We start from the raw sequence: 16,525 nt of genomic DNA, 5'->3' as shown, positions 1-16,525 counted from the left end.
ATGGTCAATGTCCGGTTCCATATTTGTCACTGCTAGTCGTAACAAGTGATGCAAGTGTGCATCCGTTAGTCTAGATCTGGTTGAAGATTTTAAATGTCTTATTCTGGAAAAAGTCTGTTCACAGACATAAGTGCTGCCAAAGCTGGTTGCCATTTTGAGTGCATGGTTCCTGAGATGAGGATATGTCTCAGAGGGGAGAGATGCATAGAAATTATGAAGGCTGCTTGACTTGAATGCGTCTTTCAGAGAGTCACAATTCTGCAGTTCAGCCAGTTCCATTTGGTAAATTGTATCCACATTTTCAATGTCAATAGAAAATGGGTTACGGAAAAGCTGTATGTCCTGTTCATGGAGATGAAGCTCTTTAAATCTAAATTGGAACTCCTTTTGCAATTTTTCCAGTGAATCCACACATGTTTTGTTTGGGAATGCAACCAATGGTTTTTCCGCTAACAGATTTTGAGTTGTGGGGAGATGGCAGAAGTTTTCCTCCTTCACTTGTTTGATGAGGAGGCCTAATTTTACTTCAAATGCTTTGACATGTGATTGCATATCACAGATGAGCTTCCAGTTTCCTTGAAGTTGCACATTGAAACTGTTGAGTAGCTCTGTTACATCTGTCAAAAAGGCAAGGTGCCATTTCCATTCTGCATCATTGAGCTCTGGTACTTCTTTGTTTTTTGAAAGCAGAAAAGCTGTAATCTGTGGAAGTAAGTCATATAAACGTTTCAAAACTCTCCCTCGACTCAGCCAACGGACTTCTGTGTGGTACAGAACATCTTCATAGTCAACATTTAGCTCAGACAGAAATTCCTGAAATTGTCTGTGGTTTAGTGCATGAGCTCTAATGAAGCTGAGGGAGGGAGAGCCAGTCAAGCGCAGCCAGGGGAGGGCTGGCAGCCTTAGGCCTGGGGGGCAATTCCAGTCAATTGGCCCATTGAACCATTCACCAGCGCAGCCCAATGAGTGCCCACCGCCACAGCTCAATCAGTGCCCACCGCCGCAGCTCAATCAGTGCTCACCTGCGCAGCCAAATCAGTGCTCGCCACCGCAGCCCAATGAGTGCTCACAAGCGCAGCCCAATTAGTGACCATGGGCCGGATAAATGTCCTCGGTGGGCCGCATGTGGCCCGCGGGCCATAGTTTGAGGACCCCTGCTCTAGGTTATGCTTCTGCTGCTCATGATGGTAGTGATGTCGATGTATCATCGATCCTGGATCACGACCTCACAGTCAAGTTATCGATCCAACAACTGGAAACCACGATTCTGCATGTCCACGAAGGTGCAATACGACCGTGACGAATCTTTACGATGTAATAACACTCAAAACGCGCACACATACACAAATATCCCCCGTGTACCCTTAGATTGTAGGGGCAAGTGCTGTTAGCGAGCACCTAATAAAGGCCGGCACGGCACACGAGGGGGTGGGTGGCCAGCACCACGCCGGGCCGCCTTTGTCTCTCAAGTAGAAATATTTGCACTCCGCACCAGGTACTTATTTCAGGCTGAGTCGACCTAGGAGAGACCCCAGGACCGGTCGAGATAATCGTCACCGGTGGTGACTGTGAACGGAAATCGAACTCGGGTCGCCGGGTTCGTAGCGCAGCGCGCTGACCGCTACCCACACACGTACACACATACAAACGTACACATGTACGTATGTACAAACACACGTCGTAGTTGCTAACAACACCACAAGCCACCGTTTCCAGTTTATTAACAGCACTTGTAAAATCCACTCAACGGTAACGCGGGCACCACTTTGCACGTGCGACTGAAATAATAGCGAAAGCTTCTCCCCCCACCACCACCGCTCTCCCATCAACCCTTCACCAAAAATGTAAAAAAAACTGAAACACAGAAAAACGGCATCCGTCCAGAAGTCCAAAACTTCTCCGCTCGGTTGACGTCCGTTCTCCAAGTCGCGTCGTGGGGGGTGAGTTGGGGGGGTGAGTGGGGGGTGAGGGGAGGGGGTGAGTTTTAGGGTGAGTAGGGGGTGAGTGGGGAGGGGGATGAGTTGGGGGGTGAGTTAGAGGGTGAGTGGGTGGGTGAGTTGGAGGGTGAGTGGGGGGGGGGTGAGTGGGGGGGAGGATGAATGGGGGGATGAGAGGGTGAGTGGGGGGTGAGTGAAAGGGTGAGTGGGGGAGGGTGAACCGGGGGGGGGGTGTAAGTGGGGGTGGGGGAGGTGAGTGGGGGGGTGAGTTGGTGAGTGGGGGGGGGGAGGATGAATGGGGGGATGAGAGGGTGAGTGGGGGGTATGTGGGGGGGGGGGGGTGAGAGGGTGAGTGGGGGGGTGAGTGAAAGGGTGAGTCGGGGGGGGGGTGAGTGGGGGGGTGTAAGTGGGGGTGGGTGAGTGGGGGTGAGTGTGGGGGCCAGCCGACTTGATTCTGGCAGAAAGGACAGCCATGCGTTCTCGTCTCCTAGCGCTCCGGGCGCGCTCTGGGACCAATAAAGTTGAGAGCGCTGCGAGGAATAAAAGAGACGCTCAGAGTTTGTTAGCGTCGGTTCGGAGAGAGACGAGAGGAGAGAGAGGAGAGGAGAGAGAGGAGTTGACGCGTGCGTGCGGGGGGTGGGGGGGACGTTCCCAGGGCAGGTGCCGGGCCTCCTGCCTGGCCGAGTTGAAGACAAAAAAAATTTCGGTCGAACTTGTAGAGGAATGTCACTCTCTGACGACGGGGAGGTCTCTTGTGACAAGTGCTCATTTGCGGTGGTGGCTGCTAATGTAGGGTTGGATGTGTAGGGTTGGTAGTGTAGGGTTGGTAGTGTAGGGCTGGTAGTGTAGGGCTGGTAGTGTAGGGCTGGTAGTGTAGGGCTGGTAGTGTAGGGCTGGTAGTGTAGGGCTGGAAGTGTAGGGCTGGAAGTGTAGGGCTGGAAGTGTAGGGCTGGAAGTGTAGGGCTGGAAGTGTAGGGCTGGTAGTGGAGTGGCTGGTAGTGGGGCATTGTGGGTAATACTCCACCTAAATATCTTCTTCCAAAAATGTTTGAATTAGAATGTCTTCATACATAAACACCAATAGTTAAACCCATTTAACCGTTTCAAAAAACTTCAAACAAGTGGGTTAATTTCTTAAAGCCTGAGTACTGATTGCAATAACCTCCATAATTACCTTTGTATTCGTATCTTCTGTGCTGTACACTCATAAAGATTACATGTTCTCTACTTTATGATGTTTTCCCTCATAAAATCATCACGCTGTCATATGTCCAGGATCACAGTTACCGTGATTTTATTTCTTCTCGACCATAAATGTTCGTTAGCACTTTTGCAATGCACCCTGGCGCTGCCAATTTTTACAAGACAAAACTTGTCCTGAAATATTATTATTTTTGCACTTTATAAAAATTCCACACATGAAACACACGCACACAAAAATTCAATTGCGGCTTTAATTTCAACATCGCATTCTCCTCCTGGGAAACCCAAAGTGCCTCTCGGAGCTGATAAAGCGGCGTGCATTTTGCACGGATCACTTAAGAAACAACACGATCTTATTTCAACAGTTTTTATCCCGAAAATATGCCGATGTTAAAATTATAATAATAATCATAATAACCACCCATGCACCTCGAGCGAACCAAATGGGAAGTCCACGGTGATTGCAGTGTCTGGGCAGTTCATATAAAACGCATGTGATTAGCGCACCGCGCTACGAACCCAGCGACCCGAGTTCGATTCCCGCTCACGGCTACCAACACCAGTGACGATTATCTGAACCGGTCCTGGTGCCTCCTCCCCTAGGTCGACTCGGCCTCAAATGAGTACATGGTAAGCATCGCTACTATGGAGACAAAGGCGGCCGGGCGTGGTGCTGGCCACCCACCCCATCGTGTGCCGTGCCGGCCTTCATAGGTGGCTCGCTAACAGCACTTGTCCCTACAGTCTGTTTAAGGCTACACGGAAGATCTTTGTCCTTTTTGAGTGTTTTACAGACATTTCAACAATTATTGATGATTTTTTTTTCTAGGCGGTGAGTGAAGGGGTCGACAGTGGTTTGTGTAAGCAAAACAACCGTGAAAAAAATACTTTACATGACAAAAATAGTTCTTTAAATAAATAATTCCATTTCAAGCCTCGCTTTTGGGGGTCTCGGGGGTGGTGGTGGGGGGGTTACCTGAATTTTGAAAAATGAAATAATTTAAGTTAAACAAATAGCTCCTGCCAAGAGTCACTTTGCACTGACAGCCTGTCACCCCATGTCTTGTAATTATTTTGGTTGTTTAACGGGGGGAGGTAAGAGGTAATTTGCCAACGGAAACATGCCTTAATTGCTCGGGACTGGTTGTTGCGAACAAAGCAATGGGGAGGAAGAGCGAAAGTCGGAGGGGAGTCTCAGCAATTTGTCAAAGTTTAAACAAATCTACGCGACTTCTTTGCGTGTGTTTTTTTGTTTTTACGCAAGAGTAACGGAGGTTAATGCAACCTTTACGGGGGGAAGCGATGAGAGGGTTATGTTGATGTTGTTTAACGTTGACTTTCGCCACCGTTTCGATCGCAGTTTCTTTGGATTTTTTTGAAACGCAAAGCCGTGACGCCGCCACGTCTCCTGCTACGGTGAGATTCGGGTGGTGATCGTGTTCTTAGTTTTCAACCCTTAACCGTGGAACTTCCATATTACTATGGCGGGGGTGAGTCTATCCAAAAAAATGTGCTTCCCACAAAATGGTACAGTGCTCGTTTTACCAACATATAACGAATAAAATTCTCAGTTGACCTTTAACCTATAACAATGGTAAATTACAGTAAATTTTCAATCCACTATTAGATAACAGAATGGGCACCATGGTGGCTAGGAAATGTTTACTACCTCACCTGGTATACAGGAGGTCGTGGGTTCGATCCTGACCCTGACGCCTGCTGTATGTTTGGAGTTTGCGTGTCTCTCTCCCCGTGGTCACGTGGAATTTTCTCCAGGTCCTCCGGGTTTTCCCTCCACATTTAGAATCAACGTGCGTTTAGAGTATGTGGCTACTACAAGTGTCCACTTGATAAGCCACTTCATTGAGCTATCATTTGTGGGCAGGTCGCTTCTTAAAACGAGTAATATAGCTCAGTGGGTCTTACCTGGTAAAATAAAAGTTGTTTTCATAATACAGAAATAAGTTACTGATTTACCAGGATAACCACCTGGGTCTGCATACTTGTTTTCAAGAGTGGTGTCCTGTTACATTGGGATGTCTGGCCAACACCGATAACTTTTGTATATGTTTAGCTACGGGAGGAAATCAGAGACCCCGGGAGAAACCCCATGCGGAACAGGGGGAGAGACAGCATACAAACTGCACACATGGTAGGCATCGAACCCAGGAACTTTCTGCCGTGAGGAGCAAATGTTGCCACTGCACCGCGCCAATTTGCGTGTCTACGAGGCCCTTTTATTCCACTCACAAGGTTTGCAAAATCACCTCACGGCCGAGTTGCTTCTCATTTACTTGATACAGCGAGCGACGGTTCCACCTGAAGACGGAAGCTTGTGTTGCCTCCGAAACGTCGTGATTTTTATTTTACTTTTTATTTTACTTTTATTAATTTAAAATTTTTTACCTACGTGACTTTACCGAAAAAACCTAAGAATATGAATCCTTGCAGTCACGAAAGCTTCAAATCTAGAATTGCTTCTAAGCGTTGAAGTAGAGTAAAGAAAAAGTAAAAAAAAAACCCCTCGACCGATGTCACTGGACAAAGGACGGACCGAGGACGAATCGGGAAAGCGAAGCTACACATTTGCCGGCACGTTCCACACACCTCCAGCGACACGGCAGCTGTGTGAGTGTTTGTTCAGAAGGTCTGGAGGTCAAGTCAGTGCAGCCACAAGGGTTTAGGGGTTTCCTCACTTCCAGCAGAGGAGGCCTTGCGGCGGGGGGCTGGCAAGGCCGAAAGCCCCGCGTCGATGAATCCGCGCGGTCTGTGGCCTCCCTCGCCCGTGCAGTTTCACCGCTCGATCCTCTCCGCCCTCGCGGCCACGAAGAGCGTCCCGTCTTCAGCGTCATCGTCGCCACGTTGGCTCGCCACCGGACAAAGACGGTCGCCGCATCGTGCGCCCTTTCAGATGCGCCCCTGCGGCCGTCTGGAACGCTCTTGCCGATGTTAGGAAGCCGCTGGAGTTGTGCGCTTTTGAATCAACTCGATTGAAAACGAATTTCTTCAGAACTACTTTTTGTGTTTGGTTCGTTGTCCTTCTCCCACATCTCCGATTAGCACGGTTGGCTACGTACGGTGCAAAAGAAGTTCCAACATTTCCCCCGCCCGTTCGTTCCCATTGGCCGATTTAGTTTGTGGAAATATGTCTTGTTTTGGCATTGGGGTTTGGCGAGTTGAGATTACCGCATCAGCATCCACAAAGAGCAGAGACATTTCGTTTTAATTGCACGGCTGATTACGGCCCGGCTCTTTGGAAGCCCCTTGTAACGCGTAATTTGTAACGCAGCACTGGGGATTATATTACACCAACCCCTCCCCCACGCCCCCTTGTCGTGGCGTTGTGTATCGGTGGGGGGGGGTGCAAGCAGCGTGTTGGCGTGGGGGGGGGGCCCCGTACCACCAAACGTCCCGTCGGCCCACCCAAGTTTCACCCTGCTTAGCGGGGATATCACTAAGGAGGTCACCCCCCTCCCCACACTCAACCGCTCTTCTGCCCCCCCCCCCTTCACCACCCACCTCGCCCCCCCCCACCCATCTGAGAGGAGCTGGAGCCCGGCCTGCTCCGCTTCATTTTCTAAAATATATAATTATATTTTCATATAACCGGCTGCATCGTTTCCTTTGGAGCGATGCCTACCTTCAGTTAAGATTATCCCCGCGGTGCACTGGATGACAGCGGTGCAAGACTTCCCACTCTTGATGAAGGTGTCCGCGGGTCGCCTTTCATTTTTCGACGTCTCTCCGGACGACGGCGATGCTCATTCCCTGGCGGCGGTTATTCTTCTTTTCTTCCCCCAAAAATGACGACGGGCTCTTACCCTCGTAGCTGTGTCGCCCGTGCTGGCGCGCCCTTGGCCTGTTTCGAGTGACTTTGAAAACTTTGTTCGCGAGGGTAAAAACCAAACAGAAACATACTCGCAGCGGTTACTCCGACGCGCTTTCGGCTCGTACCGCGCACCGCTCGACGCGATGTCCTGATCCCGCGCCTCGGTGTAATTCCACGCGCTCCTCTTCTCGCCTCTCGGTGTAATTTCTCGCGTTGCATCCTGGGGCTTTTTCCAGGTGCTACGGTTTTCTCTTCGCGCACGAACGCCCGTCACTTGGCTAAACGCACCGCAACGACACAGAGGACTGCGGAACCTGGGGACCAATTGGTGCCCGCCGGCTTTTGCCGCTCCGTCTGTCCTCCCTCCCAGCTTGCCCTGCGTGGTTCCTTCTCGCGAGCGAATCGTCTGGGGTGGCAGCCAGCTGCAAACATTTAGATCGTTGCGGTTCATGATTATTCATTGCACGCGTTCAGAGTCCTGTTCTCTCTTCCTTTGTCCCATGTTTCTGTCACAAAGGTACAAAGGTAAATATGTTCGTCATCTTTCGATTTAAAGCTTTCGTGACTGCAGGGATTCATCTTCTTGGTTCTTTCGGTAAAGTCACGTAGAAGGGGAAAAATAAAATAATAATTATTTTATAACGTTTTATTTTTATTATTTTATTATTTCCCTTCTACGTGAAATAACCAAGAAGATGTTCGTCATCATCATCATCATCGCCAGGATCCATGGGCAGATAGCCCCGTAGGTGTCCACTGCACATTTGGTCATGTGTTTCCACTTTCCTCTCTTGTCTTGTGCCAATCTGCTCAAGTAGTGGCCACATCTTTCTGGTACCAACCTCTTGTGTCGTCGTCGTCAAGCCGTGCTCCATTGGGTCTTCCTCTCTTGCTGGTTCCTTACGTTGTTTTGTCCATCCTAGTGCAAGTGTGTATAATTTGTGTCAGCTTTCTTCTCATCACTGCCTGCATCATCAGGTTGTCTTCTTCTGCGTGCAGACTTTTTCTCACTTCTACGTTGTTCACTCTTTGGGCCCAGCAATACATTTCGAGTGCCAATATCTCTATCAGTCTCTTTTTTATTGTGTACCAAGTGAAAACTCCCATCGGGCATTTTCCACTTTGTATTTTCAAATCAAATGACAGTAATTTTATTTTTTTACTTCTCGAAAAACCTTCATTCGATTTTGGGTCACGGTTAACATCAATGGCACGCGATACTTCTGAACCAGTCCACCTGCGTTCTCTGCACCCCCGTTGGCTGCTCCCCGACTAAGCCACCTCGAAAGGGGTAACTTTTACCTTTCTACCAAAACCGCGCGTCGCGTGCCGTGCAAACGAGCAGCGGCACGAACATTTAGATTGCGCGCGTCACCCATCATTGGCGTATACGGGATACGTGCAATAGACACGTTTTGCATTTTTTTTGTTATTGGTACGAAACGTCTGCCTACGAATTTCGCCCGGACGCGATATGAATTGCGCGGCTGACGCGAGTCGACACCGTGTCCAGTTTGATTTGTAAACTCCGTGAAGAACGGGGGGGGGGGGGCGTTGGGGGGGGCAGAATCTTGGCCCGTGCGCAGCATTCTGTGGTATGCAGGAGCACGTGGGTTCGATCCAGACCCTGACGCCTGCTGTATATTTTGAGTCTGCGTGTCTCTCTTCCCGTGGCCGCGTGGATTTTCTCCGGTTTTTCCGTCCACATTTAGAATCAACGCGCGCTTGTAGAGTATTTGGCTGCTACACATTTCCACGTGATGATAAGTTGCTTCGTTGAGCTGTCATTTGTGATGGCCATGTCGCTTCTGAAAAATAAGTTAATACCTCTAGTGGGCTTTTCCTGGTATGATGGGCGTGGTTTATGTTTATTTGTTTGTGTTTGGGTGATTTGTTTACCTTTCTTGTACTGTCGTGTTTTTGTCATGTTTGTCGTTGCGACGTCCTTACCCGCCCCTACTGGACATCTGTGAAAACGAGCTTTATAGCTCATCGGATTCCTCCAGTATGAATACGTATTTCTGAGTCTGACTTCGGCACCGCCAGCGGCAGTCCTCCAACGCCGTGAGCATCTTAGCCGTGCTCAGCAGGCACGGGAGCGGGGTGAGATATATTTGGCATGGGAACGGCGTTTGTCGTTTTAATGGTTTAATAATTACGATGTGTAATTAATGATAAACAACGATTTCAACTCGTAACGCACCGCACAGCATTTGCTCGCTGTCGACGACGCAAGGAGGGACCAGGGGTGAGCGGGAAGGCATCAGCCTGCCGGTGAGCCACCGGCGCGACCAACAATTGCCCAAGCTCTGCTCTCCTCTATACACGAAGATGTTTTCAACCAATTAATGAGTGTTTACATGTCGGAGGAAACCAGAACACCCGGAGAAAACCTGCGCATGCGAGGGGGAAACACGCTATCCCATGCAGACGGAACAGATGGGAGTCCACACTTGCTGTACCGCCTTCTGGGCGAGCCAGGGTACGGCGTCTCTTTGAGGCCCACGGGAAGGGAGTTTCAACAACATTCGTGCAGTGATCCACCAACAGGCCACGTGTAGAGCCACCACTGCCCGGCAACATTTTATTGCGCTCAGCCACTGCAAGGGGCTTCTTTTCCGCATTGGCTGATAGGCACCTGATTTTAGTTGCCTTTTCCATTCATTAATGCTGAGGCGTGTGTTGATGTATGACCCACCAAAGGTATTTTCAAATCCGATTTAGCGATGAGTAAAGACAAATTTAAACATTTAAGTACACATTGCCCAATGAGCAGTCAAAGTGTCACACATCTATGAACTGTCACTTGAAAGCCGTTGCAGAAATGAATCATCTTCTCCAGGCTCAACCCGGGCATTAGCGTGCCTTACTTCTGAGCCAGGTGGTGGAAATTCCACATTCACGTGGCAGGAGCCAGTCTGTCCGCTGCCTATCAACCCGTAAGTGATGGAGGTTTTTTTCTAATTAAGGTGGATGAAATTAAGATTCACTGAATGGGTCGTTTGGAATGATGTCAACCAAAGTTGGAGGACAATTCACCCAGAAGTACTACTCATCTAGCCACAATTCCTCACTAAGTTAAATACACACTGTGTCTTCAGGCGGCGTGTGAATAACTCAAACGAAGTGGACGTAAGAAAGACTCTCGTCTCGAGCACAGTTCAGGGTTTTTCGATTTCATTTATTCCCGATGCTTGCGCACGTCGACGATTCCGCGCCGCTTTGCGAACGTCGCACCTGGCCCTGCGATCACTTCCCCCGACGCCCGGAGACGCACCGCAATGGGAGACGAGCTTGCAAATCGCAGCCCGCGGCGATCACGGGCGATGAGCCGGAGCCTTCGAGCCAGCGTTGGAAACGGCCCGGCGTCCCCGTGTGGCGTAGCGGAGTCGGCAGTGCCGGCGATGTGGTCTCTGGGAAAAGTCTCACGCGGACCCTCGTATCGGCAGGTCACCTCGCCCCCACCACACTCCTCCTCACCTGGGCTTGCCGTCACCTGCACACCGCCTGGCTTGGCCGCGCGTCGCTTTGAAGTCTCATCCGCCGCGATAATTACGCCTCTGAGCTCACGTTTTCACCAAGTCCCTAATGATTTTAATAGGCTTCTCTGTTCCTTTGCCTGCAGTGATTGAGGTCATGGAAAAGATGTTGAAGATATAATAATAATACATTTTTTATTTTCTTCAAATCTTAAAAAAAAAATTACTTTTCTTGCAATTATATTCCAGTTGCGCTGTCGGGAGATGGAATTTCCAGACTCAGCTTGCACGGAACGGAATGTACCACTTTGTCTTGAATAATTACTTCGGAAAATATCATTGCACATCTGCTCATCTGATGAGAGTTGTCTACCAGGTACTCAGCTCTTCGAATATTGAGAGATTTATTAATTATTATAATTGCTACAGGCGTTTCAGTCGGCATCATTATCCAGACCGCGACCAGATCTTGATTAAATAATGAATGCTAGCCTACAGCTCTTTGCGAATCCACTGGTGGATGAAACCCCCCCCCCCCCCCCGTGCCTTGTGAGCAGGTTGTTTCGCCGAACCCTTTTCCATGCTGGTCGGAGCGGCTTTCGAGACGGGCAACCCATCGATACAGTGGTACCCCGAAGATGGAACTGAATTCGTTCCAGAAGGCCATTCGAACACCGATTTGTTCGAACACCGAATTCATTTTCCCCATAAGAATGAATGTAAATGACATGAATTGGTTGCAGACACAAGAAAGCTCTCATTATAAAGCATTTTTACACGAAGTTTACAAGTAATTACATGCATAAAATCGTAAAAAAAAAAAGAAGCATAATAAATAAATGGAGACATTGTGTATGGATAAACACCTAAAAACACTAAAATAAAGGAAATTAACGAAAAAGTTAAGGAACGATGTCTTGCGGGTCTGCACTGGGTGAGAGCTACGTGTTAACTGAGCCTCTCACCCGGTAAAACCTTTGTCTGGGCAAGCGTCATGCACGCTGCCCATACGCGTCTCAGCCGTACAGGTTCTTTCAAGTCGCGATTGGCCGTTCGACCTCCGAATTTCGTTCGGTTTCCGGGGAAAAAAATGTTCGGAAACATCGTTCGAACACCGATTTGTTCGAGTTCTGGTGCATTCGATCTCCGAGGTTCTACTGTATGTCACTCGCCGCTCACGTTAGCCACAGCCGGGAAATCAAACCCGGGCCGCCGAGTTTACAGTTACAGTCCACTGACCACTTGAACCGCCTCGTTCTGTCGCGTGGCGTACAAATAATTGGTGAAGTCTCTGAGCTGGATCAATCCAAATGGGTTCTGTGGTGTGATATTCTGGGGCCATTCTCTGGGATAAAATGATTCTGTCCCAGCCGATCTGAGCGACTCAAAACATACCTCCTGTCTATTGTTTAAGTTTCAAGGTTAAAAATGATACGTAGAAAAATTATCCGTAAACATTCCAGACATTCTCACTCCACCAGTGCATGACGGCCTCTGCACATGTCAGTCATGGGATAATTTTTTTGACCATACTTCACCACGCCGGTCGGTGACGAGTGAGGGGGCGGCGCTCAGAACTGGTTCTCATATCGAGTGCCGCGGACATTAGCTATGGAATCGAACTCGGAACTCCGGGTTCGTTCCGTCGCACGGCTAAGCACCGCGTGCGTGCGACCGCGTGTCGATTAATTCTCTCAACTTAACCCTTTCCATCATGTGACTGCAGGAATCCATACTCTTTGGTTCTTTCGGTAAAGTCACTTAGGTATAAAATAAAATAAATCACGACGTTTCGGGCGCAACACAAGCGTCCATCATCAGGTGGGAAAGCATGGTCTGCTGCTGAGGCAGACTGTTTTAAAAGGTTTGAAATGGGTGTAGCTCAAGGGTCATAAAGACCCTTTCCCATTTCGAGACAACTGCAAGTCGTAGGGTGCAGGTCCCGTTCACTGTTGAATGTCAGAACTCGCAAGCAGTTCAGCGTTCATTTTATTTCGAGAAGCGTAGCGCTGTTGCTTTTTAAGACATTGTACTCACCGCGGATAACTGTAGCGACACGACCGCACTCTACGAGAGCTGACGCCAAACCGTGCCACGCTCCCTCCCGCATGGCCTTGTGGGAGCCTCGGTTCTCATGAAGTTATCTTACTTAAGTTTTCCTTGCGGTTCCATTCCGATGACGCGCGCGTACCTCATCGGAATGGGAAAAGATAAAAAAGAAAATGCTTGAACTCTCCGCGCTGTGCCAGCTCTCTGTCTCTCTTGTTTGTTCGAACGTCGTCGAGTTAATTTGTTGTCGCGCTTCTCTTGCCCCCCCCGTGCAGGCGAACACGCTCACCCAGGGCCTGGAGAAGATCCCCGACCAGCTGGGATACCTCGTCATGTCCGACGACGGGGTCCTTGCCGTGCGTATTTGCTCCGACGCCGCACCGCTGACACGCACACACACATACACACACAACAACCGCCATTCGTCACTAAGTGGCGGTGACGTCACCACGACGCTTGTGCCAGGCCAAGTGCACCTTGAGGCTGCCACGTGAAGTGTCGAACGCCCGCTGGCAGGAGTTCACAGGGCAGACCCAGCAGGTGCCACGGGTCGACCGACCGAGATGACCGAGATGACTGGCTGATGCACCACCTGTGCCCCCTACTGTGCCAACTTGCTGTGCTTTAGCCACCCAGTGCTCCGCTCGTTGTTGTGAGCGTCGCTCCTCCGCCCTCCGTTGTTGTTGGAGGGCGACTACACACACATACACACACGCACACGCGTCTGCAGGTGCCCTTGCCCCCTTGCTGTCGTTGTTGTCGGCCGGTAACTTCCCGCCACTGGGCAAAAAACTCCTTCGCCACCCCCCCCATTCTCCGGCAATCCTCCCTTTTCAGTTCCTGTCCAGTCGTGAGCTCCGAAATCTGTGATGTTGCCTCGCTGCTGCTGCTGCTACTGCCGCGTCTTCTCTTCCCTTCCCTCCCTCGGTCTCCACTCTGGCGTCGGCTTCATCGCTCGTCTCGCGTCAGCTGTTCCTGCAACAGTTCCGTTTTATTCTTTGTCGCTTTAACAACAGCAGCATCAACGGTGACCCCCTGTTCTTTCATGAATTGCTAAACGGACCTCTCCGAATTTCTCTTAACGTCGGTGGGTTTTTTTTTGTTTCCCTCATTTTTATCTCAGTGCCGAGCTTACTTTGCCGAATCCTGATTAAAAAAAAAACTTCACTCCCAGTCCAACTAACCGGGGTTGGTGGTCAAATTTGGGTTTGGTTCAAGCGAGACCACGAAGAACAGATGTGCAAATAGTTGGAAAGTTCCCGACTGCGGAGTACAAAGTGAGGCGTGTGTGGAGCTGCACTTAATTCATTCACCACGTTTTCGTTTCGCCGGAGCACGCCGCTGTACAGGTTTTTAATGGAAAAAGAATAGATAATAGATGGTAACGTGATAACAAATGTAATGTTAATAGCTTCAAAAAGTCAATGAGTCTCCACTTCAATTTCGATTTAAAGCTTCGTGACTGCAGGGATCCATATTCTTGGTTCTTTCGGTAAAGTCACGTAGAAGGGAAATAATAAAATAAAACAATAAAATTCTCACGACGTTTTGATTGCAACACAAGCAATCATCATCAGGTGTGAAAACCACAAATGTTCTTGCTGTGGTTTTCACACCTGACGATGATTGCTTGTGTTGCAATCGAAACGTCGTGAGAATTTTATTTGTATTATTTTATTATTTCCCTTCTACGTGACTTTACCGAAAGAACCAAGAATATGAGTCTCCACGTGTTCGCCATCGTTGTCAACGCGTGGCCTGGTATCTTCTCTAGGTGGTCTCCAGAGCCCGGAGGCACATCTCTTGTGGTGTCGTTGCAAATTCTCGGAAGTGTTCACATCTTTTTGAAGCGCCATGTATTCCGAGGGGTCGCCTGCAAATTCACGACGTGGTCAGTGCGGTAACTCGTGGTGTCACCCCTCATGGACCTCCGCCCGTACCACACCACACAAAATCCTTAGTAATGTTCTTTGTTTTAAAGCTTTCGTGACTGCAGGGATTCATCTTCTTGGTTATTTCGGTAAAGTCACGTAGAAATAATAAAAATAAAACACAAGAAAATTTTTATTTTATTGAAATAATAAACATTTTTATTTTATTAAAATAATAAAAAATGAAACATATAATAAAAAAAAAATTGTATTATGTTTTATTTTTATTATTATATTATTTCCCTTCTACGTGACTTTACCGAAAGAACCAAGAAGAATGTTCTTTGTACTAATGTTACTCGTAAATCCCGTATATCACTGAACGTAATGGCAATAGTAGTGACGTAAACACCTAGCAAAATTAAAATTACACCTTTAAATTACAATATTTCCTTTAATTACTCCTTATTTCTCAAAAAAGTTATTGATATGGGTTCACAAATACTAATTACCACAATATTGCAGCTAAAACACCAGAAAATTTGACAAAACCAGCGACGATAGAGACACCAGCAGCGATGAACACAACAGCGCGTGCTTGTGGCGCGTGCAGACAAACCCACGTGACTCGAAGCGTCACTGTAGTTGGGTAACAATGACGGCTCTGGCCGGAGTGCATTAGAAGGTTCAAAAAGTAAATTCGCATCGAGTTTTAGCCTTGCAGGCGTATTGATACAGTACGTGTAAGCTGGGCTTACGAAAAAAAAAATGTTATAATTAACTCCAGGGATATTTTATAAAAAAAACAGAATTAATTTCTGCTGAAACACCGCACAAAAATTGTTATAGACAGTCGTCTTGGTGTCACCCCCTCTGGTGATGTCACCCGGTGCGGTCCGCACGCTCCCCCCTAGCGACGCCACTGCCGTTGGCTCAGAATCGAGACGAAAAACGCGTCACGGCGATTTGATGCTCAAACGCGCGTCATGTTTGCAGCCCTGAGCCAGTGGCGCGAATTCCACATTACCGAGACAGGAGGCCGCGTCGCTCTATTGGACGACTGCCGTTGTTGCTTCGTCGCAAAGGGGTCGTCATTTTATCGACCCCGGAGGGGGTTATGGTTCGAGTCAACCCCCACCCCACAACCACGGTATGAACTTGCAACCTTCCATTTGTGAGCTGCTCACTCTGCCAGCTGATGCCACGATGTATTTGTGACGCTGTCATTGGAGAGGCCCCTGAAAGCCACGTGTGCCATGCTACTGTGCACCATAAAAGCTGGGTTGCAGTGGTAAAGCAATGTTGTCATCGCACAGTGCACACGAAGCATTACCGGGTCATTCTGATTATACATATTTGTGTGTTGAACTTTTTTCACACCGTACGTAGACAACCCTGCCAATCGAAGCTGCGGGGGAAGGACAACAAACGAAATCACAACAAGTGGTCCTAAAGAAATTAGTTTTCAATCTAGATTTAAAAGTGCATAGCTCAAGTGGCGTCCGAATATCGGAGGGAAGAGCGTTCCAGACGGCCGCAGAAGCGCATACGAAAGCGCGGCGCGATGCGGTAACCTCCGTCTTTGTTCGATGGCGGCCGTACATTTTAATATACACAGTGTGCTGCGCAGAACTACACGCAGTACCTCAACCACACTGTCATGGGGGCTCGTTTGACCATATTCCACCATGCTGGTCATGGTGGTTTGGTGAAGGGGGGTGATGGGAGTGCCTCGGACCGGTTTTGGTTCCACTCAGCAACAGATCAAACTCGGTTCTCTGGTTCGCGTTCGTAAAGCAAATAACGGACAAATTGGTAAATAATCCACGTCGGGTCGTGAACTAGAAATGACCCCTGTGGGAAAAGAATCTCAGCGGGGCCACGTTGATTTTATGAAATCATAATAACGTGAATTACCGGCGAGGCCTTTTGTTGCATTGTCTGAGCGAGAATTTTCACGACCCGACACAAAAAGCCTCCCACAAAGGCCGCTGTCCGTAGTGCGCGTGGGGTGCAGGGGCAGCCCGAAGTGCGGGGAGCGGCAGCGCGGCAGTTACCGCACCGCGCTTACGGACCCGCGAAGACCCGAGTTCGATCCCTGCTCGCGGCCAGCACCAGTGACCAAGCAGTCCTGGGTTCTCGCCTCAAATGAGTACC

The 16,525-nt window shown here is 49.0% G+C and overlaps 1 protein-coding gene across 1 annotated transcript in view; it reads left to right on the top strand.

The window, feature by feature from the left end:
- Positions 1 to 16,525, top strand: part of LOC144732593 (ragulator complex protein LAMTOR4-like) — a 68,171-nt gene that overhangs the window by 29,475 nt on the left and 22,171 nt on the right. The window contains exon 2 of the mRNA XM_078614056.1: positions 12,773 to 12,853. Coding sequence (XP_078470182.1) covers positions 12,773 to 12,853 — 81 coding nt within the window. The remainder of the gene's footprint in view (positions 1 to 12,772; positions 12,854 to 16,525) is intronic.

Source organism: Lampetra planeri, chromosome 43 (assembly GCF_965212315.1).
Source record: "Lampetra planeri chromosome 43, kcLamPlan1.2.h2, whole genome shotgun sequence".
Lineage (NCBI taxonomy): Eukaryota > Metazoa > Chordata > Hyperoartia > Petromyzontiformes > Petromyzontidae > Lampetra > Lampetra planeri.
Note: the sequence above shows the minus strand (reverse complement) of the source record. Positions and strands in the feature narration are given on the sequence as shown.